At 35.7% G+C, this 24,734-nt stretch overlaps 3 protein-coding genes, 1 non-coding gene and 2 pseudogenes across 6 annotated transcripts; 4 read left to right on the top strand and 2 right to left on the bottom strand.

Moving 5' to 3' along the window:
• Positions 1 to 342: 342 nt before the first annotated feature.
• On the bottom strand, positions 343 to 23,981 carry LOC120161396 (protein OS-9 homolog). Its single transcript, XM_039171662.1, has 10 exons — positions 23,977 to 23,981; positions 12,406 to 12,412; positions 3,933 to 4,027; positions 3,157 to 3,233; positions 2,272 to 2,469; positions 2,047 to 2,118; positions 1,612 to 1,727; positions 1,263 to 1,329; positions 1,032 to 1,138; positions 343 to 505 (listed from the first exon to the last, which is right to left on the bottom strand). Exons 3-10 carry the CDS (start codon positions 4,021 to 4,023, stop codon positions 370 to 372), a joined length of 864 nt encoding a protein of 287 aa, XP_039027593.1. The 5' UTR covers positions 4,024 to 4,027; positions 12,406 to 12,412; positions 23,977 to 23,981; the 3' UTR covers positions 343 to 369.
• Positions 7,345 to 9,986, top strand: LOC120161398. Of its 2 annotated transcripts, none has more exons than XM_039171664.1 (4): positions 7,345 to 7,446; positions 8,720 to 8,763; positions 8,935 to 9,208; positions 9,426 to 9,986. In XM_039171664.1, exons 1-4 carry the CDS (start codon positions 7,389 to 7,391, stop codon positions 9,710 to 9,712), a joined length of 663 nt encoding a protein of 220 aa, XP_039027595.1. In that variant the 5' UTR covers positions 7,345 to 7,388; the 3' UTR covers positions 9,713 to 9,986. The 2 variants fall into 2 exon arrangements, with proteins under 2 accessions (XP_039027595.1, XP_039027596.1); XM_039171665.1 differs by having other exon boundaries at positions 7,347 to 7,446; positions 8,935 to 9,205.
• Positions 10,653 to 10,726, top strand: TRNAR-UCG. The gene has a single exon. It is a non-coding gene; the product is annotated as a tRNA-Arg (tRNA).
• LOC120161395 (heptahelical transmembrane protein 1-like) lies at positions 14,472 to 16,208 on the top strand. Of its 2 annotated transcripts, XM_039171660.1 has the most exons (5): positions 14,472 to 14,731; positions 14,822 to 14,914; positions 15,249 to 15,306; positions 15,400 to 16,049; positions 16,103 to 16,208. In XM_039171660.1, the coding sequence occupies exons 1-5, from the start codon at positions 14,496 to 14,498 to the stop codon at positions 16,104 to 16,106; spliced, it is 1,041 nt and encodes a 346-aa protein (XP_039027591.1). In that variant the 5' UTR covers positions 14,472 to 14,495; the 3' UTR covers positions 16,107 to 16,208. The 2 variants fall into 2 exon arrangements, with proteins under 2 accessions (XP_039027591.1, XP_039027592.1); XM_039171661.1 differs by having other exon boundaries at positions 15,400 to 16,134.
• LOC120162275 lies at positions 16,112 to 16,840 on the top strand (annotated as a pseudogene).
• LOC120161400 lies at positions 17,212 to 24,537 on the bottom strand (annotated as a pseudogene).
• Between the last annotated feature and the right edge of the window lie 197 nt (positions 24,538 to 24,734).

Genomic DNA, 24,734 nt, shown 5'->3' with positions numbered 1-24,734 from the left:
ATGGATGCATGATTTTATATTAAACGAAGTTAACTCGTAAAATTTTAGGGACAAAAACATATTATCAATAAAAAATACCAAAAACAAAACTTAAATTATATGAACATTTGAAATTTTCAGGGGAGGATTGCTCCCGTCAGCTCCCCTTGATCCATCTTCGGAAGCAGTGCTATTATTTTGTGGTCGACAACATTCTGCCTAGACAATTCCGATGAGGACATGTGTGCAAGAAAACTCGCAAATCTTTGACATGATAAAGAAAAGTTGCAAATAGCAAATACTTTAATTTGGTACCGATAAATACTTTTCACTTTAAGAAGGCTCATCTCTGTAAATGAGAGAAAAAAAGTGAATGAGGATTTACAACATTCATTCTCTTGAATCAAAACCAGACTGATCATCTGAGTCCACTACCATAGTGATACGAGTGTCATCAACCTTGGTATCCTTCGGAAGGATATTGCAGTTAATGGTATGCCATACCGGTCTCTCTTCTTGGAATAACCTGCAAAACCAAGGATATCAATCGTAATTTATTATCCAAAAACGGATCGGATATCTAACTTTTTACCATCCATATCGTCCCTAGTTTATCGTACAAAAAACATGTTCCCCCCAAAAAGGTTTTATTTTCTCCTTGCATTAAACCTATCCATCACTTTTGCATTTAGTATGTATGCAAGGATGCCCACAAGTCACAACCAAGTCCAGATAACGTACCAGTTATGAATATGGGGATGTGATCTCCAAGGACACTCCTCGAATACATGGAAATTAAACTTACAAAAATCTTGTCATGCTCATGTCTTATACATACCCGTATCCAGTACTCGCAACAAATTCCAAATAACATAGCTGTCATATATCGAGATTTAAGGAAGGGTAAAGAGGTTTTCATTCATGTTTTACATACAGTTCCCACCACATCATTTCTAATGGCAGGTCTTTGATCTTTCCAACGAACACAATCAGCTTTAAAGAAACTATATCAACAGCGTAATCTTAGCACTTAGAGAGAGAGAGAGACTCACGGGTGTTTACAGAGCATAGGGCATTGAATAGTAAGTGCATACTTGCATGTGGCTAACTCTGTAATTGAACTAATCATCGTTCTTGGCTCTGAGCACACAAACCTCACCTACAAACAATGAGAAACCTTTAGAAAAATGAGGTATCTAAAAACTAAAACAATGGGGGTTTTTTTCTCCCTCCAAAGCAAAACTAAAGACCATATAAAGGTTCTCTACTTCATTGCTTCATACCTCAGTTTCTCGGGGTTGATTAGTAAGATCACATAAGGTTCCATTCGTATATTGATGAGCATGATACCTGTATGAAACCTGGTATGATTATTAGTTCTTTTTCTTCTTTTAATTCAATAAAATGATTATGTTCATCATTTGAAACCTCTTGAATACACTCATGTCATGACTATGAAGAATGAGACAGGTTTGGTTTTTGAGGGCCATGAGAATGTCAAAAATTGGTTTTTAATCTTTCAAAAGTCCTTACAGAATGGAGAGCAGCAGGTCAAAGGAGGAAATCATTCAATATTTCCAGACACCAAAGATTAGATGCAACTGGAAATTTTAAGCCATACTGAAGTCACACCTTTGTGATGTGTCTTTTGAACGAGGATCTTTTAATGTGGAGATGTCAGAGAGATTCTGGTTGGAGGCAGCAGTGGCCTCCTCATCATAAACACCCAAGACAAACTCCTGAACCACCTGCATTGGTTATTTAACAAATATTCTTAATGCTTTGTATGAACTAGATCTTTGGTTCCGAGTTATTCCAAAGTAATAAGAACATGTCCAGAAGATAATTAGTAAAAACTGCCGATTTTATAACTATTATTACTACTTAGATCAAATAGATTATGCAACCGAACAATCCAGTGACGAAAACCATCTGTTTTGAGTGTTCATAACAGGTTTTGCTTGTATATTTACCTGCAGTTCATTTCAGACAAGAATGATACATCACAGATAGAACCCTCAAACCATTAAATAAAAGTACCTTAAATAAACTGAATTAAAAGGCTACCTTATCCTCTTCCAAATGGAGTTGCCTCAACTGTTTTTGATAGCAAAATTCATATGACCACCAACCCTCTTGCTGCATAAAGAGTTGACAGCATAAGCTAGAGTCAGATATGAAAATAGGCAGCACGGAATTATTAAAAAAAAAATCTTTCTACCGTACGGTGATGGCAACAATATATAGCATATGAAACACCAAACAAATCGTTTGTAGGAACCAGATGCTCACTCTGATAAAGCATTGATTTTTCAGTACTTCCAGTAGCTCATCTGGCGTCTTCAGTTTAACCCGTTTCTCAGTTTCCACAATCAAGCTACTATTGTTCTGATGAGTAACTGTTTTTTTGGCTTTCTCCACCTTCGGCAAGAAACATAAAAAGTTCTTTCCATCTTTGTTAGGCATAACAACAGACTCCTGGCCATCATCCTGCAAAATATTACAGGCATTACATTATCAGACAAATGGATAAATCGACATAGAACTTGACAGGTTCACATGAAAAGAAAAAAACCATCCAAATAAAGTAACAAATAAATGGAAATTATTGAAGTAAATACCACACCAATTAAGTCGTGGGAAACCTATAACAAGGTCAACTTCACCTATAGCCAATTCATTTTAGGTTGGATATACATTTAAAGTTTAACATGATATCAAAGAAGGTGTAACCCTGTTAGTTAGCTCTTCCATGATAGGCCATTGTCCTTACATGCAAAGTTCATGTCAGGTGATAGGTAATGTTATCCCTACACAGTCGTCGGATTACCGAAGAAGTGATCAAGTAAATTCCACATCGATTCAGGGTAACCCGAGCAGATGAATAAAACGAGGGTCATTGTGCGAATTAGTTTTAGGTTGGGTTTCATCTTAAAAATTCAAGAGAATTTTTAGAACAAAAGTAAGAAGTCAAGATTTCATTATTCTTATACCATTAAATCAATAACCATCTTTTATAGAAACAAAACTAAGCTGCACCTCTACTCGCAATTCAAATACATGGACATGGATTTGAAGTATTGAATAAGATGCAACAACGCAGGAAAGAACTTCAATATTTGATCGGAAGTAGGACTGAAGAGAAAATATATGTTAGAAAACCCGAAGCTTACTTACAGGTTGGTAGACCGAGTCTTCTGTATGAAACTCAATCTTGTATTTTGGTTCACGGGAGCTATGGCCGAAAGAGCCAGCTGTTGATCAGAGAAGTGTCAGCAAGCAAGACAAACTTGAAATCAATGGAACAAACATTCAAAATATTAAAAAAGTGAATATACTACGACAGTGCCAATACACTCTAATTTGTTTCTATTCAGGCTCTGGATTAACTTGGTTATGAAATTTCCGCTTCTGTATTTAAGAACAGATAGCCTTTCAATTAGTCCACGGTCCACGGATACACAGGCATAAGAACATAAGCAAACTATATACAGTTCACCATGCAGGTTAGCTGTGTTCCATGATATCTAATTGGGAGAAAATAGAGAAAAAAATCCCACATTGTTACTAAAAGGATCGATCTCCGGCCACCGAAGGACAAAGGACGTCTAACGTTTGAACCATTCTATTACAACACTCAAAGCACTACTAAAAATAACTCAGTTATGCCTTCCATTTCAGACAAATCACACTCTAATTTTGCATAAACAAGGAACCTTGGGCGGGAAAATGTACATTACGTTGCTACTCATTAACAAGAAACAAAAACTGATTCATCTAAAACAAAGCAAAAGAAGAAAAATTATCAAGCATGATTGTTTTACACATGAAAATAAAAATTAAAGAAAACCCAGAACCAAAACAAAATTAAGATTAATTATACAAAAGAAAATAAATGAGATTTACATTAAAAAAGGGTATACTTATAGAGAAGGAAAGAAACATGGAGTTACCTATGTGAGATGGGAAAATGGGATCGGCGAAGACATTGCTGCATAAGTAGAAGATAAATAAAACTGCTACCAAACTAATCAACAACCTCATATTTCTTTTCCCCTTTAGATAGACGATAGTTCCAATTTCATATGAAAATTTGAACGCCGCAGAGCTCAGTCGATGAAGAAGAAAGAAGCGTGGATCGACTCTTGAAGACATTCTGAAACTATGGAGGTTTCCCAATGGACCGGAAGTGGAATCCGACCCAATAGGTTAATTTGCGCTAAAAACTTAAGCCCAAGCAACGTTTTGCAAGTTCCATTCCATTGACATTTGTACCATCCCAGTTCCTTCGGGATCTACTGAATCTTCAGTAACCGGCATGTCTTTATGGTAGCCGTTTATCAGGAAATCAAGACAACCCGGAAACAACTCAGTTTTATAGAATTTAATCCAATGAAAACTTCCAAGATCAACATGCCAGTAGCATGTATTCCCAATTCTCAGAAGCATGCATTCCCAAAATCCAGTTCAGCATGGCCATTATAATGCCATTTCAGTAAACATTCTACAGGAAAAACATTACATGCATTGCCTCTATAATACATTTCATCTGTTCCTTTCAGAAAAGAGCATTTCATCATAGTTTCATTTTACTCAATCGATAGTGTACAAATGTGGAAATATTATGCTAAATTTGAGTACAAATGTGGAAATATTATGCTAAATTTGAGGAATAACATTCATGTTAGGATTGTACCAATCATTTTTAAATCAATTACGTTTTCTAGGGCACAATAAACTTAATTTGTTTCTTTTAGGTAAACTATGCAAATGGTCACTAATGTTTGAGTAAGTTTTCGTTTTTACTATTGATGTTTCAAAAGTAAAAAATTGGTCACTAACGTTATCGTTTGTTACAAATTGGTCACTCGCCGTTAACGGTTCTTAACGAGAGTGACGAGTTCTTAAATTCTCAGAATTTTGTTGATGCAGAAGGTGAGAGCGAGGAAGAAGATGAAGCAACAACCCATGCTAAAGCGAGGAAGAAGATGAAGCAACAACATATGTTATTGCTCTCAATCGAAATTTCGCCGATGCAGAAGGTGAGAAAGAGGAAGAAGATGAAACAAGAACCCATGGTAAAGAGAGGAAGAAGATGAAGCAACAACCCATTCTATTGCTCTTAACCGGAATTTCCATTCCAAGATCACCACGGGCAACCATAAAGGCATCGGTCCTAAGCTCTTTGGGTTGTGTTTTTCGTCATAGTCATCATAGAAAGCATGGAAAGAAAATTTATAAATGGGTTCTAGAAGAAAAGTTCGGCATCCCTCTAGATGCCAACTTTATTATTAGAGACTACCAAAATACTGGACCCAACCATTGATGCAACAAGATGAGAGAAGCATACTTCGATAACGAGACATCAACTCCCTTGTACCCTTGCGCTTTGACCAGTTTGCATAACCTAAATACTGAACCCAACCATGGAGTTAACAAATCATAATTTTCTTTGCGAGCTTCTCTTTCATGATAGTAGGATTCACAATTATCACTATCAATGAAAACCCAACGAGACATAACTTTCATGGAGTTAACAAAAACAGAATGAAGAAATGAAGACGAAGAAATAAGGAAAACTAAAAAAAATAGGAATCTTACACGTACATGTTGATTGTACCTTCAAAATCTTGAGTGTGTGCGAAGAATTTGGCTGCTCAGCCTTCACAAAAGCAATCAAACTTGAGAACAATGGTTGAGAATCTCTTTTCCTTATTTTCTCCATCCTCGTTTTCCTTTCTTCCATTCTTTTTTTGCAGCAGAAACAAAGAAGAACCAGCATTTACCAAATCATATTGAAAGAAGATGAATTGTTAGGAAGGAAAGAAAGGGGAATGGGGCTAAAGAAGAGTCGAAGATGAAACAACAACCCAGGGTAAAGTAAGGAAGAAGATGAAGCAACAACCCATGCTATTGCTTTCTACATTTGACAATCCATGTGACAGTCAACCCAGTCCAATTAAGCTTTAAACAATCCAGTTGTGTATTCTATAGCGGTTAACGGCGAGTGATCAATTTATAACAAACATAACGTTAATGATTGATTTGTAACTTTTAAAAATCAGTGGTGAAAATAAAAACTTATTCAAATATCAACAACAATTTATGTAGTTTACATTTATTTATTATAGTCATTGTTAATATTTTGTTTTGCAAAAGTTTCATTTCATTATTATTAGATATAATTGCATATTGTGTCCCCAAATTAAGCCTCACATTTAAATTAACTCATAAACTTTAAAATATTATATATTAGTCCATAAACTATAGGCTCATTCTAAATTAAGTTTTAAACTTAAAACATTCTATATCGATCATCACACTATCAGTATCGCTTCATCTTGATCTCTTCATTAATATATTGTTAACTTTACTAAAATTAAAAGGTCATGATAATTGAACTTGATCTAAATTAATCTCCAAACTGAATAATAAATATCATATCAAAATTTTCCTTAACTGTTGTCTCTGAAACATTGATCGAAAATCCTTGTGCATTTATTTTCCCATTCAAATGTATATAAATTCCAAATTAATTTCCTTGATTACTCCCTCATTACCTCTAATTGACATGGGTTAGGTCACTAAATTTTCAATTTGTTTTGGAAACTTTAACAGTAGCATCGAAGGCCGAAACAAGACATGTTATCTCAACCACGTTTGTTCAGTTTCCGATATTCGCGACAACAATAGCTACGATAACAACTTCTACAATTAAAGTGTTTATTTAAAATGAAGAATACAGACTTTATGATGAAGAAAGAAAAATAGCAAGAGAGATGAATCGAAAGGTTGATCAAAGTAATTAAACCGTATCAGGTCAATTGATTTAATGCATAACATTAATATTTTATTATTACAATAACGACTATTAACGATAAGTGACCGATCTATTATAAATAGATAATATCAATAATTAAATTATTTCTTTAAATATCATTAGTGAAAAAATATTTATTAAAACATCAATGATTATTTAATATAGTTGACTCATTTCACCTCCGAGTAAAATGAAATTACCGAAATTACTCAGTTGGTAAAGCACAATGTTCTTTATCTTGAGGTCGTAGAATCGAGTCTCACGGAGGATATTTCATAATTTAGAAGTCTCCTATGAAAATTGTTCTCAACCTAATGTTGGAGTCAGTCTACTATCTTACCTCTCATTACCCCATTACATAACAGTCATTTGCTGTCGTGATATTCTCTCCAGTCGGATGAATAATTACCATACTCATCTCACACTTCCCACTTCTACTATTACCTAAGAAGAATAAAAAAAATTAGTACAAACGCAATTTGGGGTTAATGTTTTCTTGGTCATTGGATGTTACTCTCCCAAAAAAACCCTCCTTTGTCTTTTAATTTTGGATAATTTACTATATTGTTTTTCGCTTCAATTAATTACAATGGGAAAGAAAAAGAGAAGTTCCCAACTCAATAAACTCGACCTTCCTCCTTCTTCGGGTATGTTTCTCTTTAATCTTTATTTATATTTTGTTTCAACAAAGAAATTTATTTTTGTGAAAGAGTTTATAAATGAAAACCATTGGTCAATTTTGTAAAAATTCGGTGCTATGATTTGGGTTTGTGTTAAAGAAAAGGAAATGGGGTTTTCAGGTTTGTTGCGATTTTTAATTTGTTAATTGGTTTTAATTTCTTGAATTGCTAATTGAAGCTATTATTTTATGTTAATGTAATGAGAATGCTTGTTATTGATGTTTTTTGTTTGTTTGTTCAGAATATTTGATATGGTGTAGTACAATTCTGGGATTTATGAATTATGAGATTTGAATTGGGAAGAAGTTTATTTTGCTAGTAAATAGGCTGGACAATCATATGCTTTAGCTCTTAAACCTTGAAAATCAGAAAGTAAGGGCAAAAATATCCAATAATATTCTGTGTATGATACATTTGCCCCTGAATGATTTTAAGCACACGGCTTTGTTTTGCTTAGTTGCCATTCTAAGTTAGATCATATTGGCCGGCTTGTTATTCGGAAGCTTAGTTTGATCATATTGGCCTGCTTGCTATTCGGAAGCTTAGTTTGATCATATTGGCCTGCTTGCTATTATGAAGCTTAGGCTGTTGAATGTAGCAAACTATTGTCATTGGACATCCTCCTTAAAGGTTCATCAAATTCGAATCATTGCCAAGTGAGCTTCGGTTCGGTTTTCGTCAACTTTTAGGCCTTTGATATTTAGTTGATCACCCGTTTATGTTTGAAAGGAAACTGCAACAATCTTTCTTTTCTGTTTCCTTTTTACTTGCCTTTTTAAGTGTACCATTTGTTTGCACCACTCTTTTGCAATCCACTACATTCTTTTCCGCATTCTTATCCTTGTTTTTGGTTTAACGTAGTTCTGCCATCTTGATGTTGTCAGATGCTATGTTATTGAAACTCGGGTGTGAGTGTTGGATAAGGGCATGGGTCCCACACGAGTGTGTTTAATCTTTTCTAAGTTTTCCATACATTTGAAAGGTACTTCAAGGGTCATAGCCATGTCCGAGAATATGTAACATATTGGTACTTTAAGAAAACTGAAAAGTCATGACAACATTGATTAGATGAGATTTTGGTGATTTTTGTGGTCTCAGTACATGAAATATGTTCATGCGATAGAAGTTTTGACCCATCTTTGGCTTAATAATCTAATATAGCTAGGTATTCTCCCTTATATATTTAAATGTAAACAATTAGAATGAAAATAATCATTGTACCTTTTGTTGCATATTGCAGAGCACATGCCGTGGTCTTCTGGGACAGCGTTGTTATCCAAAGAGGTTTTGTTCGTTTCCTCATTCATTTATGAAAAATCATTCATTCCCTGGTGTTTTTTTTATTTATAGTTCTGAGACATCTTTTTTATGCCGTTTTTCCTCCATTGATTTGTCAACTGAATTGTCTGCATTTTTCGTTGATTTCCCCCTTCCTTTTGTCGCTTTCTTTTATAGCACTATTCGAATTTGGATGATGGCATTGATGTTGGAGATAGTTCTGTGAAGCTACTTAATTCCAACTCTTCTGTTGCTCATCATCGTTACAATCTTGGGCGTGCGATATTTTTAAAAAGATCACGCCATTACTATGGTCATCAATACTCGCGGCGAAACTCCGGTAGCCGTTCAAATCCATCAACTTCTCGTGGCCTGATTAGTCCTTTACTTGATGAGAGGTTATCCTTCAAGTGTGCTCAATACAAACCTGATTCAGGACACTATGCAGGTGGTATGTATCTTTATTTCATCCCTACAATATGTTCCATAGCATATTATCATTTTTATCTCATCAAGATCATTACATCCAGAAACTCAGCAAATTTTAGAACTCATATATATATATATATATATATATATATAAGAATTGGAATTATTTAAGCTTCAAACTAAGTGTTGCTTGTTCCTTTCGGTATTGGCCAGTGACTTCAGTTTACAAATTTATGCAGATGGTAGGGAAAAAGCATTTGGCTTTGGCAGACCAGAAAGAATTAGGTCTAGTTCATTGGTGATGGATGTAGTATCATCAGACAAGTTGATGGCAGTTTGTGGCGTATGTCAAAAGCATGTCAGACGGAAACCTTATTTTCTCGGAAATTCTCCGGCTTCTGGTGAATTTTCTGTTGTGGCAGTACTAGTTTGTGGCCACGTATACCATGCCGATTGTTTGGAAGAAAGAACAAGCTTCGAGGACAGGGGTGATCCGCGGTGTCCATTGTGTTCAGCTTCACCATAACTAATTTGATACTTCTAGCTAAAAGTGATTTTAGAAATATCGACATGTTTATCGTACTAATCTAGGACATAAATATAGTGTGTTTGTGTATGATCTAATCTGCAGTTTCACTGATTAGAATCTTAACCATGCAATTGTATTGCTAATGTTACAGCTAGTTAGCAGACATTAGAGCTTGAAAATGCTCATCCTGCACCTTTTAAACCCCATTTGCTTGGCAAGCATGGAGAGCAGTATAGATTTTCTTAAGAGGCTTTTTGCTTTAGGTATACTTTTAAATCTGTTATACTTCATTCGGATCCCCTGCAAGCCGCATCTACCCTCCTACTCCTTCGTCATTCAAAACCTCTGGATGACTCCTCTAATTGAATCTTTCGTAGACTCATATTCTTTGGTCATCAACAACCTTTGATATGATCTATAAAAGATCCACGTGTTTTGTCAAAGTCGAATCTAGTAACGGTCATATCTATTCAACCTGCTAGTATATAATAGTAATCATGACTTTTGGTACGACACCTACACTAAGAGTCCTTATATATAACTCCCTACATCAAACAGAAGGAATCCTCTTTTCTCCTTAGACTTTCTTGATTGCCATTAACCAATCTTCATTAATCATCAATAACTCTATCGTAAAAACCATTGATGATATGACTTTCTACTCAAATTAGGAGTAAATCATTTACAATCACCACAACCTAAATATTATCATCTAACAAAATCTTTAAACATAAAATTTGCTATTCTCAAACGGTATCATAAACTCTAAAATAATCAAATCGATCAAATTAACTTGATTAATAAACAAAAACTTGATTCCATCAATTTTAGCTATCTTACCAAGTCTCAAATTCAGATCAATGGACTAAAGGTGAAATTTGTGACCAAGAATGTGATTAAAAATTATAAACTAAGTGTTAGAAGTGCTGCTTGCAAGGACCGCATAGCGCAGTGGATTAGCGCGTTTGACTTCGGATCAAAAGGTCGTGGGTTCGACTCCCACTGTGGTCGATCGGTTAAATTTTTTTTGCTTTTTGTAACTTTATTGTTTTGATTTTGATACGAATCCTATCGTTTTGCCAACTTATAAAACCTTCTTTGCAAACTAGCATCCATGGCGACGAAGGTAGCGTAGCCAAAGAAGGTTGCCTGGATCGCAGAGAAAGTGCGGCAAACTGTTTTATGAGATTTCTTCTTGCAGCAGCCAACAAAGAGGTGTTCTTACGAGGGTGACAATGGTTACGAGGATCATGATGGGTTCGGGAGCGTGCAGGTGATGCAAATGGGTGCTGAATGGGTCAAAAACGTACTGCTTCTCTGGAGTGATATCGGCGGCGGACTAGGGACGCTTTTCACATCGATTTTGGTGATGAATACATCTTAGAACTTAACCAACAGTAACATTAAAGAAAGATTAAAAAAAAGTGTGATGTAGTATGGTATAATAATAATTATAATTCAGAAAATTTATACATTTTATTAATTTGATATAGTTTTAGAGAGCAAAATTGTTATTATACTAATGTAACAAATTTTGTTAAGTTATAAATATAATTAAAAAAATGTGATATTAGTGACTTGGAGAATAATTCGGTGACTAAAATAGAAAAATGATAAAAATTGGATGACAATGATAAGAATTTACCCATATAAAAAGACAACACAAGAGAACATATGTCAACGATCAACAGAAAAGGACTCAAAAAAGCAAGAAAAATCCTCTTCTTCAACTGCAAGTGCAACCGATACCTGTCAGAGTTCACTCCCCATACTTAACCGAAAGCACTAGCCACACGAGACAAAAAGCAGATTATCAGCCGCCTCACGGCACACATGGGAAAACGCAACAGCCGCAAACAACTCTGTTCCAACAGGGGGTACGGGCAGCAACATGACCGAGACAAACCTCTCTAATAAGCCCCGCACTAAATCTAAGCATGCCCTCAACACTTGCACAACATGATCCAATCTTCATCTGCATTGCATTAAAGCACAACAGAGGGAGGAGTATCTCTCACTTAGGGATCACAATTTAACTCCAAGCTGACGGGTTTTGTTCTAACCTGATTTAATAATAAGACAATTTCCTTTTTAAATCGAGTCAAGATCGAGTTTAAGGGTAAAAAATCTCTAACTCGACTCAACCCGAGATAATAATTAAATTTTCTTCTATAAATTTAGAGATAATTACTATAATGTCATTCTCTATAATTTTTAATTAGATCCTTAATAAAAATGTTTTTTATATATTTATATTGGGTCGGATGCATATTCTTATCCTAAAAAATTGGGTAATTTGATCGCATTGTGTGTGAAATAATCTTATTATTTAGTTACTGTCTAAATACTTTATCCTAATAAAAATAAGATGACCGTATAATTTAATGACACGGATGGTAATATAAAAAGGTGAGTCTTGTCCTGACTACCATGGTCCCTCGAACGCTAATGATTTTGACGCTTTCATCTGCAATAGCGGTAGTGATGTCTTCTACTCAACTAGTAATAAACGAAGATGGCCCCTTCGTAATTGACATCTATTACCATTCACACATTGAATAACTGGATCCATTACTGATAAGAAGGCGGGGAATGAGGGGCACGTTGTTACTTCAGCGGAACAACTTTCAACCAATTACTGCTATGCTAACGGTAAATTTTCTTTCATTATACTACTCACTACTAGCAACTCAATTTCTAATCAATTAAGAATTGAAGTTTACACACATTTCTACCCTGTGATATATGTTTATAATTTTCTTTTTTAATATCATGGAAAGCATCTATCTTTATGTTCATGCTATTTTCAGGTTCCCCTGTTAAGTCCCTGAGAATTCAAGCTCCCCGTTGCAATGCTATTTAATGTCGAAATGGAACCAGGATAAATGTTGAGGGTTTCAAAGAACACGTTGAAAGGGATGACATGATCCGAAAATCATGTAAGATTATCCCCTAATATTAACACGTTACAGAATGACTTGATTAAGAACTTGACGATAATAAAGACTTGATTGCAGAGCATACGACTCCAAGGGCTTACTTGCTGTATTGGAGAAATGAGAGAATTAAGCGAGCGGTTAAGGACTCGAACTCACCCACTTTGTCTCTTATTACTTCAATTGAGCCATAAATTCTCTACATTTTGCAACTAAGTATTCATTATCGTCAAACTTTTAATTAAATAATCGTGTGGAGTCTTAACACTACCCCTTCAACATTTATAAATACTGGGATGGACAGCTCTACAGAATTGGGTGGAGGGAGAGAGACAAATGTTAATGGTTTCTTAACCAACATCTAGTTGTAAAACGGAAGCAATCTCAATGCATTAATTTATTGTGTCTGCTAAAGACTCTATTTTTGAAGCTAAAGAGTTATAAAGCCGACCTTTCTTTGCTTTGATAATTAATTTTGGAACCCTTTTTCGCATATTCCCCAAAGTTTCATATTTTAGGAAATACCGAAATGGAAAATCTTCGACTTTGTTAATATTTGGAATTAATTCAGGAAAGCTCAACAAAAGCAATTCGTTAAATAATCAATAAACTCCTTGCCTATTCCACCACTTAAAAGAATTTAAAAACATTGTCAGTAAACCAAAAAGAATTTAATTTACGTTAATATTATTTTTTTATAAAAAAAAAAATCAAAGCACACAATAATATGATGATTCACTTAATTAGCATCTATCAATGAAATATTGTTCTGTAAGAAGTAGTATCGTACATACATATCATTAAAAGGATTAATCATGAATCTGAAAATATTTTTAATAATATGATAGTTTAATTCATTAATCGATTTATTAAATCTAAAAACATACACATCTATTATTAGAATTGAGTAATTATAATAAATATTTTGTAAACCTAATCCACGTGTGTGGAAAATTACAATATAAATTACTGGATTGAAGGCAAAGGGCCAAGGAATTAATGCTTTGTAAGCAGTACCATATTTATTGCTTACCTACCAACTACTCACATTCTTTCTATCCACACGCTTTGGCTTTGCTTTTACATCCAAATCTAAAAAAATACATTCTTCCCCTAACAATGAAATAAGTTCATAATTTATACCAATTTAATTCTAAAATTCATTCTTTGCTTATGTAGTAGGAAATTGATTAAAGTTTTCAAAGTGTATGAATTTTATCTAAAAAGAAGAAACATACTATATGTGTCGAAGATATATATTTGTACAAGCACAAGCTAAGAGATATGAATCTTATCTTCATTCACTCAATGATGTACATATTTTGAGCTACGATTTTGAGAATTGAGAAGTGCATGTGAGATTTGAAAATTACATGAATAAAGTTAGATTTTGAGTTATTAATTAAAGATATGTATTGAATTTGCTCGGACCATTTTATGATATGCATGATTTATAGGGACTAGTTTATGATAACTTAGAGTAAGGGACTAACTTTTCAATTTTAATAAAGTAAAAGAATTGTATCCAAATTAGACCATTTTACATGATATATTAACAATTACAACATATGCAGCATTGAATATTAATAAGTAAATGAATGAAGTTATAGGTGAGGTTTGAGTGTGTTGAAGATGATTATTGTTTTCTCTCCCCTCCTTAAATGTTACAGTTGGTGTATCTGCCAACCAAGCCTCTTGCTTTCTTCTTCTTCTATCATTCGACTTTTCTCTCTTTTATAGACACCTCTCCCTCTATGGATTTTTGCTCATAATTACTACAATCGTTGTAGTCTTTTAGATCATCTAGCTGTTAGCTGTTGTTGTTTGGAAGAAAGAAAGAAAAAATGGATCCGACCCTTGATTCCAAGCCTGCTTCGGAGCCTGTTAAGACGAAAAAATGGAAGAAAAGAGTACGGTCGTCGTCGCCGCCGCCGCCATGTGCTTTGGTGTCTTACAAGGAGTTGCCGGAGTACATGAAGGACAATGAGTTTATTCTGAGTTATTATAGGGCTCATTGGCCTGTCAAAGAAGCACTCTTTAGCATCTTTCGTTGGCATAACGAAACACTTAACGTTTGGACGTGAGTTGAAGCCCTGAGTTCCATTCTTTTTTTCTTCGTGATTTTGAGTTTTATATAATTTGATTTTGGTCTTTTTGATGAACTCTGCAGACATTTACTTGGGTTTGTTTTATTTTTGGGATTAACAATGACGCACTTGATTCAAGTCCCTCAGGTGGCGGATCTCATTGCCTTCTTTACCAGGTTCGTTTAAGGTTTTAATCCTTAATTTTAGCCAATTTAATTTTACTTTTTTAGTAATATTTAGAGGTATCTTTTAAAGTTGTTTGGAATCTTCAATACGCCAATTCCCTTTTAAGATGCTCCTTAAGATCCATTCTACGATAGTTTTATCACAAGAATACAATGTATGATTGTTGGAATTTCAATAAATTGTATAATTGAGAGATCCCTCAATAATACTCTGTGATAATAATTAATCATTATTTCATGTGTTTAATTTGTTAATATTTTGGATGTATGTATGTATGTGAATTTCAATGTGCCAAGAATTTATGTTATTAAATTGATATCGCAGGTATTTTCCCATGAGTGGCGACCTGAATGTTTCTCATGATCCTCAAGACCACTTTATGGTGAGTTCCATTTATTCATTGATTATATTTGTCACACTGCAAGTTTTATAGTTTTTGGTTATGCCATGGAGAGTCTGATTTTGATCATTGCAGAGAGCAATACCAGCGAATCTCATCGATTTGAAGCTGGAATCGGACGTTGCGCGCGTAACGCGGTGGCCGTTCTACGTATTCTTAGCAGGCTCCATGTTCTGCCTCCTATCGAGCACCGTTTGCCACCTTTTTTCTTGCCACTCGCACCATCTCAACTTGTCTTTGTTGCGGCTCGACTATGCCGGGATCACCACCATGATCATCACATCATTCTTCCCACCAATCTATTACATTTTTCAATGCGATCCGCAGTGGCACTTCATCTACCTCGGTGGGATCACGGTTCTAGGCTTGTTCACCATCGCGACACTGTTATCGCCGGCTTTGTCGACCAAGAAATTCCGAGGATTCCGAGCTTTACTCTTTTCTTCCATGGCACTCTTTGGCATTATCCCCGGCATCCACGCCGCCATTGTCAACTGGTCTAATCCGCGCCGCAATGTCACACTGGCTTACGAGCTGGCCATGGCTATGTTCTATTTGACGGGGACCCTGTTCTACGTTAGCCGAATCCCGGAGAGGTTCAAGCCTGGATGGTTCGACTTAGCAGGCCATAGCCACCAAATATTCCACGTCCTGGTAGTGATGGGTGCATTGGCTCATTATGGTGCTTCTCTTGTATTTCTGGACTGGCGCGATCGCCATAGCTGTTGAGTGATCTTCATTCATTGTAGCTTCATGCAATATATTCAAAGAATTGTACTTGAAATTTATGTATTCTTTGTTTCATTTGTTAGTGAATTGACGCAAGTTGAAGAAAAGCTTTCTTCACTTAAATATATTTGTAAACTTGTAATTTATTTGTTTCTCATTTATGATTTTATTAGGGTTTATATCTAATGCGTTGACCGTTAATAAATTCATACCAAGAATTTGACTCAATTATCGAGATGTTATATTGCCGGAGTTAAACTTAGCTCCTCATGGGTTCGGTCATTGCCGGTTCAGCCAACCACCTGATAACTGAACCAATAGCCTTCTTCGCCGGCAGTGGCCACGGAGACATTCATAAAAGCATGCTTCACCATTGGAAGGACAAAGATGAGGAAGTCCAAGTCCATGAGTACCTTCCTAAAGGCCTAGATTACAACGAACTAATGGGGAAGAGAAAATTCTGCTTGTGCCCGAGTGGCTTTGAAGTGGCGGAGTCATTTTATGCTGGATGCTTTCCAGTGATCATTTCGAATAGTTATGTGCTTCCGTTTAGTGATGTACTTGATTAGAGCAAATTCTCGGTTGTGATTCCAGTGGAGAGGATGCTGGAGATTAAGAGGGTTCTGAAAGGGATACCGGAAAAGTAATATCGGGAAATGAAGAAGAGGGTATTGAAACTGAGAAGGCATTTCGAGCTTAATAGTACGGCTAAACCTTTTGGCATCCTTCATATATGTTACTTCATTTTATATGGCTTAGAAGGCTTAACCTTAGGCTATCAGATTAACAACTTTTATCAACACTTACTGAACTCATATTCTTTTAGGTTTTATTTTTTGGTCCTTCCAACTATGTTTGAAATTGGAATTTAGTCCCTACACTTTGAATCGGACATTTTTGGTAAAATTTGACACAGCCAAAACAAAATGAACAAAAATCTATGTTCCATTTCAATATCAATATCAATGTGAAGAGGGGATTAGCTGATAACACCCTGAAGTAAAAATTAACCCTAAATATTGGAAAATGAATTAAAAAAAACAGGAAAATTATTTTCTGAACTGAACTATGCTATATGATACAGATCCTCTAAAAGGATTGCTGACCTACCTGCTAATTAGCAACTGAATGGTGGAGCACGCTGGGTTTCCTTTTGAATCGGAACCCACTGACAGAAAACGTTAGGAGGATTTATTTGACGGGAAGGAACCTGACATGAGTACAATGTTTTAACTTGGACGGAGCTTCTTGTGACTTACCAAGCACAAGATCGATGTAAATTGCAGTCATGGCGGCTTCACTACAGTTGGGTACCAGGGACAATACTTGTGTGTCAAACTGGTGTGCACGATCAACTTCACCTTGTATTGCATGCAAGGCGGCAAGATTTGAGTAAAGCATTCCACGTGCCTCTTCTGGCTTAAGAACATGAATTCCTGTGAGCTTTCAGGGGAAGGATTCCTGGCAGCTGCTGCTCCTGCGTTTGGTTCTTCACAGTCAACAGGTTTCTCCATTCGCCATTGCTCACAGTCCTCTTGACCGAATGGCGATTCAACATAATTTCCCCCGGACAAATAAATGGACAAATGCTCTGCAGCTTCCTTAGGCTTGTTAAGCAAGCAGAGGGCCTCTGCTGCATAGACATGACCTAGAAAGATGTAGATTCTCAAATAACCCGGTAGTTCTAAGAGAGATCGCGCTCTAACTCTACATATGCCAGGTTAGCTAGAAGAGCTTGCTTAATCATCTGATTTTCTCTTCTGCAAATATCTTCATAATAGGAGATGGAATTCTTAATCATCTCGGCTCCCCCCTTTGACTCTTTCAAATCCACGTTTGAGTTAACCAGCCCTAGTGACAGAGTTAAAGCCTTGGAGTCTATGCTGGGTAAGTTCTTATGGTTTGAGTTCTTGGAAGATGCCCCACCATTAGATTCATTCTCCTCCAAGGATGAATTGGAGGGTAAAACAGAATCTAAATTACTCGAATCAGAACAGTTCAACAAGATCAATGCATTATAGAGACACTACCTAAAAGGGTAATGAAAGCAAAGGCTGTTCATCTACACCTAAAACCCAATCGTCTTTCCAACAGAATCTGCAAGTTCGTTTCTGGATATTCCGTCCTCAATTAGAAGCTTCCTCCACCTTCCCTTTCCAATAACATTGACCCTAATTTCTGATCTGTTTGATGGAGTCTGACTTCCTTTTACAAGTCTTTTTTCTACAGCCATTAGACAGCATTCAGCAAAACGAAGCCACAAGAGAGGTATTTTGTAGAAAATCAAACTTGCCTTCTGGAAACCCACAATTATATGTTATCAGGAGAGATTTATCCTGTGAGAATGTTAATAGGTTTAGAGGTTTCTCCTTAAGAAGAGATGAACAATTACTAAGCGCCTTGGAAAAGAACACCGCAGAGGTATTATACTTCCCAAGTTGATAGTGAATGCAGCCAAGATTATTGTAAAATATGCTTGACATTGTTACATCTGTCCGGTTACTTGATGCCATCAACAACTTGATGGCTTTTCTATGGTTTCCACAAGCATACTCAAGCTGGGCCTTCAAGAGGAGAGCCATAGATGAATCTCTCCCTCGAGCAATATTCATGGCATACTTGACTTCACGCTTTGCAAGCTTTACATTTCTAGTTAGAAGCAGAAATCGAACCTTGTAAAGTTGCAACTTGAGCTTCGGATCAACACCAAAGGTAGATCTATCCACTATGGTCCTGCAAAGATCATTTGCAGAAGTAAGACCAGCAGACCTTGATAAGTTCTGTCCACCAATATCCAGTGAGGAAAACAATTCATCCAGTGGGTACTCAGATAGACTTCTAGATAGTGGATTCTCATAAGCATTTACATTAGCAGCTAAATCTGAAGTAGAAGCATCTGAGACCAATGAACTGCTTGGAACTGAGGATAATTTTCCAATTAGATTTGTGGACTGTTGTATTACAATGTTACCATTGTCCCCTTGGTTCACATTACCAACACAAAATGCTTTTCCCAAGTAGTCTAACACATCCTGGAAACAATTAAAATTGTTTTTGTAGAATTCAGAGTAATTCTCTGTAATTTCTTATTCTTTTCAATAAGACAGATTACATATTTATATACAAAATATCTCTCTAAAGTAGGAAACTTTAAGAAAGGAAAAATAATAATCCTAGGATATGATTCCTTAAAATAAGGGATTGTAGAAATCTATTTACAAAATCATATCTCTATAGGAATGGTAACAAATCATATCTCTATAGGAATGGTAACAAATCATCTCTATAATTCCTACACTCCCCCTCAAGCTGGAGAATATACATTGTATAATCCCAGTTTGAATAGGAATTTATTGAAAACAGGCTTTGGCAAAGCCTTAGTAAGAATGTCTGCAACTTGTTCTTCTGAAGGAGTATGAAAGTGTGGCTGTCTTTTTGTTAACTTGATCAGCAATAAAGTGCCTATCAATCTCAACATGCTTTGTCCGATCATGTTGAACTGGGTTCTTGGCAATTTGAATAGCAGATTGATTATCACACAAAACTTCAAAGTGATCCTCTTGATTAGTGACAAGTTCTTTCAGTAGTTTAAGTAGCCAAATTCCTTCGCATATTACCAATGCTAGTGCTCTAAATTCAGCTTCAACACTACTTCTTGAAACGACAGATTGTTTCTTACTTCTCCAAGTTGTAAGGTTTCCCCAAACAAAGGTGCAGTAGCCACTAGTGGATCTCCTTTAAGTAAGGTCTCTGGCCCAACTAGAATCTGTAAAGTTCTTAACAATTCTGTCTTCTGTCTTCTTAAACACTAAACCGTGTCCTGGAGTTTTTTTCAAGTACTTGAGAATTCTATTTGCTGCTGTCATATGCTCTTCAGTAGGATTAGTCATGTGTAGACTTATCACATTTACAGGAAATGCTATATCTGGCCTTGTCAAGGATAAATAAATTAGTTTCCCAACTAATCTTTGAAATTTCTCTCTGTCTACCAAGGACTCATCTTCTTTGTTAAATTTCAAGCTTGCCTCCATTGGTGTATCAATCGGCTTACAACCAAGAAAACCAGTTTCTTTGAGTAAATCAAGTACATATTTTCTTTGGTTGATCACAAGTCCTTCTTTTGACCTTGCCACCTCCATTCCTAGGAAATACATTAGCTTTCCCAAGTCCTTGGTTTCGAATTCCTTATTTAACAACTTCTTCAAATTGCAAATCTCTTCTTCATCATCTCCGGTAAGAATTATGTCGTCCACGTACACAATAAGGATAGCTTTCTTATTTGTAGAACTTACTTTGATGAAAAGAGTGTGATCGGCGAGGGATTGCTTGTAGCCGTTTTTTAGGATGACTTTAGTGAACCTCTCGAACCAAGCTCTGAGCGATTGTTTTAACCCGTATAGAGACTTGTTGAGCTTGCACACCTTGTTACTTCCTTCAACAGACTTTAAGCCAAGTGGCAACTTCATATAGACTTCTTCTTCTAGCTTGCCATTAAGAAAAACATTTTTTACATCAAGTTGGTGTAATTTCCAATCGCAATTTACAGCCAAACTTAGGAGTACTCGAACAGTATTCAACTTCGCCACAGGTGCAAAAGTTTCTGTGAAATCTATCCCATATGTTTGTGTAAAGCCTCTGGCCACTAGTCTCGCTTTGTATCGTTGGATGCTACCATTTGAGTTATACTTTACAATAAAGATCCATTTACAGCCAAAAGCCTTTTTTCCTTGAGGAAGGTCCGTAACAGTCCAAGTAGCATTTTTCTCCAGTGCACAAATTTCCTCTTCAACAGCCCTTCTCCATTTTTAATCCTTTAGAGCTTCAGCTATGCTTGTGGGAACCTGTTCTTTATCCAAGTTTGTTGTAAATGCTTGAAAAGACGGCATCAATGAATTATAACCAGCAAATTTTTCAATAGGATGCTTGGTGCATTGTCTAACCCCTTTTCTAATAGCAATAGGGAAGTCATCTAGAGTAGGGGAAGTGGACTTACTGATTTTTTCTTCTATTTCGACAGCTGGACCCAAATCCAATTCTCGGTAAGCATCAGATTGCAAAACAGCCTCAGGAATATGTTTTCTTTTCCTTGTATAGAAACGAAGCTGTTTGATTGGTGTTGTTTGTGGAATATTTTGAATGAGAGTAGGTGTATTTTCAGAAATGGTATTTAAAGTGGATATGGGTGAAGTAGTGATAGGTACTACCGGTGGATCAATGGAAGTAGTTACAGGTGACAAATCTGTAGGTAAGGACAAAATTGGTAGCAATTATGAAGGTTGAGAATGAAGAGTAGGAGGAAATACCTGATGTGGCTGAAAATCCTTCCATGTCTCCCCCTGAATTTTAGCATGAGTGAAATAGAGATCATGCTCATAAAATGTTATATCCATAGTGGTAAAAAAAATTTGAAGGAGGATGATAAGTGAAGAATACCCAACCAGTACACACTTTAATGATTTAAGATCTAACTTGGACTTATTAGGAGCAATGTTTTGGATAAAAACAGTACAACCAAATATTTTAAGTGGAAGAATGGAGGAGATAGGTTTAAAATGGGGAAAGTATTGCAGAAATATAGATTGAGGTGTTTGAAATTGTAAAACCTTACTAGGCATTCGATTGATTAAATATGTGACAATTAATAAGGCTTCCCCCCACAAATATTTTGGAACATTGGTGGTAAATAGAAGAGAACGAGTAACTTCAAGGAGGTGTCTATTTTTTCTTTCGGCAATATCGTTTTGTTGTGGGGTGTCAACACAAGAACTAATCTGAACTATGCCCTTTTCCCTGAAAAACGCACCTAAAGACTTAGCAAAAAATTCACTACCATTATCAGATTTGAAGAGCTGAATTTTAGACCCAAATTGAGTGAGAACCATGTTATAGAATTGGGTAAAAACACCTGCAGTTTCAGATTTATCTTTTAGCAAATAAGTTCAAGTTATCCTACTGTGATCATCAATGAAAGTGATAAACCACTTACAATTATCAGCATTCTTCACCCGAGAAGGACCCCAAATATCACTGTGGATCAAAGCAAAAGAGTGAGAAGGCTTATATGTAGAAGGAGAATAAGTTGATTTAGTATGTTTGGCAAGAGAGCAAACTTTGCAAGAAAAAGAATTTGGCCTTTTATGAATGAATAGAGCAGGAAAAACTTTTGCAAGATAGTGAAAATTAGGATGACCTAAACGATAGTGACATAACATACCATTATCAACTTTTTCTAAAGCGGTGAAAGATTTCGAGATTTCGGTTTTAATAGAGGCATGAAGAATATAGAGACCATTCTGCAAGCTGGCCTTACCAATCATCTTCTTCGAGTTCAGTGCCTGCAAGGTACAATCAATATCATTAAAAATTGCAGAGCAGTGCAAGTCGGTGGAAAATTTACTAACGGAAACGAGATTGCAAGCCAGATTTGGTACGAAGAGGACATTTTTAAGTATAATCTGGTCATTGAGAATAACAGTGTCATGTCATTCTATTTTGCACAAAGAACCATCAGCCGTTTTGACAACTTTACCAAAGTTTGGAAAAAATTGCAAAACAAATCTTTATTACTAGTCATATGATCCGTAGCACCAGAATTGAGGATCCAATTAAGGGACGACTGGGAGGAGAAAAAAACTGTAGCATGAGGTTTACCTTCTGGTTCTTTCATGACCAGATTACCTTCTGATTGAGCAGCAGAACAAGAAAAATTTTCTGGATTTGAAGTGATCTCTGGAGTAGGAGAAGAAGTTGTGGACATCATCTAGATTGGAAAGAAACCGTAACCTAAGCTCTGATATCATGTAGAATTCAGAATAATTCTCTGTAATTTCTTATTCTTTTCAATATGACAGATTACATATTTATATACAAAATATCTCTCTAAAGTATGCAACTCTAAGAAAAGAAAAATAATAATCCTAGGATATGATCCCTTAAAATAAGGATTGTAGAAATCTATTTACAAAATCATGTCTCTATAGAAATGGTAACAAATCATATCTCTATAGGAATTGTAACAAATCATCTCTATAATTCCTACAGTTTTAAAATCAAAGTTAAAAGATACAAACAACAATTGCGAGTAAAAGACCAACATGCTTAACAGAATTGTGCAGACATAAGACATAAGCTAGCTTTTTATCATTTTTTCCTTTCCCCACCCCAACTACAAGGACAACAGTTAAGTAATATCCATCCTACAGTGATATCTAAAGTACTTTCCTGAAAATTAGCAAGGACTGTTTCGCTTTGGAAGGAATTTCAAGTACTTGCAATACAAATATTTAGAACTTACTGCAGATTTTGAAGCATCACAGCTAGCTAGCACAACATCCAGCAGCAAGAGGCAGATATGAAGAGCTGTTGTCTGCATATTAAAGAAAAGGGAATGTTAGTACAAACCAACAATAATTAAAAGAAAATGACAAAAAATATAAAGCTAACATACCTCATCTATCGGTTCAATATTTTGATACAGAGGTTCAAGAACCGTTAATGCCTTAGCATATTCATGAAGGTGGAACCAAATAACTGCCTATAGATCAATTCACAACAAACATGTTACTCCAAGCCATCAATGAAAAGATTATTGCTTCTGAACTCTTGAAAAAACAGAAAGAAGCATACTATGTTTAGAGAAACCACAGAGGTATCAAATTCATCAATGTATATAGTACTGGAACAATGTGAAGCAGAAAATTTATGCGTAGTTGAACTGCTTTCTGTTGAACCTGAAGTAACTTTATTTCCAACATTGCTACCGGACTCCGCCTGTTCCCCAGATGCAAGAGCAAGCTCCTCGAATCTCTTCTGAGCCAACCAAGGGCAAAATCATAATAGATGTCAAAGCCATTGCAGTGAAGCTACTGGTAGTAAGCACAGTTTCTGGAATCTGAAGGTAAATGTATAAAATGGTAATTCAACTATATAAAAATGGAGGTCGAAATTGGATTATTAATCAATTGTTTCAAGGAATTTCGACGTTCGAAATTACATAATAATCTAGTAGCAGTGAGCCACAAAATACCCAACAAAACAGCAGAGAATAAACTTCAAATCCCAACTTAAAATAAATAAAACAGAAAAGAGCTAAGAAATGTATCGAGGCAATCACATCCGTTAATGAAACGAATCCATGAGCGTAAAATTTTGAAATACCTTGCCTTAGGATCATCTTCTCTCTTCAGCTTAAGCTGAGCCAATACATCAACGCACTCGGAGAACTTTCTGGACTGGAAGTAAAGAGCGGCATCTTTAGCGAATGCAGCAGTGAAGGAGAGGACTCCTTCGTCTCCGTCATCGGTACCATCTCGATTCGGAGCCGTTGAGGATGATGAATCTCGCGAATCCATGACCAGAGCAGACCAATCAAACTGGCTAAGAAAATTAAAATAATAATAATAATAATAATTTCTTGTAACAAAACAAATGCCGTCCGCTTTCAACAAAATCTCATTTGTGGAATATTTTTCGTAAAATAATCGTCAAAAATTAAAAAATAAATATAACAAATATTAAAACCTGGTCAACCAAATTGGGGAAAAGGTTTTTTTTTTTTGTTTTTTTAATCTAAATGATTAAACTGACCGAGTAGGCAGTGATAGAATAGTTTCGTGTTGCATGAAAGATTATGAAGTACTTTTATCTATTTTGTTTTACTCGTTTCGTTAAGTTTGTTTATT

This window comes from Hibiscus syriacus, unplaced genomic scaffold (genome assembly GCF_006381635.1).
Source record: "Hibiscus syriacus cultivar Baekdansim isolate YM2019G1 unplaced genomic scaffold, ASM638163v2 tig00111402_pilon, whole genome shotgun sequence".
NCBI lineage: Eukaryota > Viridiplantae > Streptophyta > Magnoliopsida > Malvales > Malvaceae > Hibiscus > Hibiscus syriacus.
This window is presented reverse-complemented; position numbering and strand designations above follow the sequence as displayed.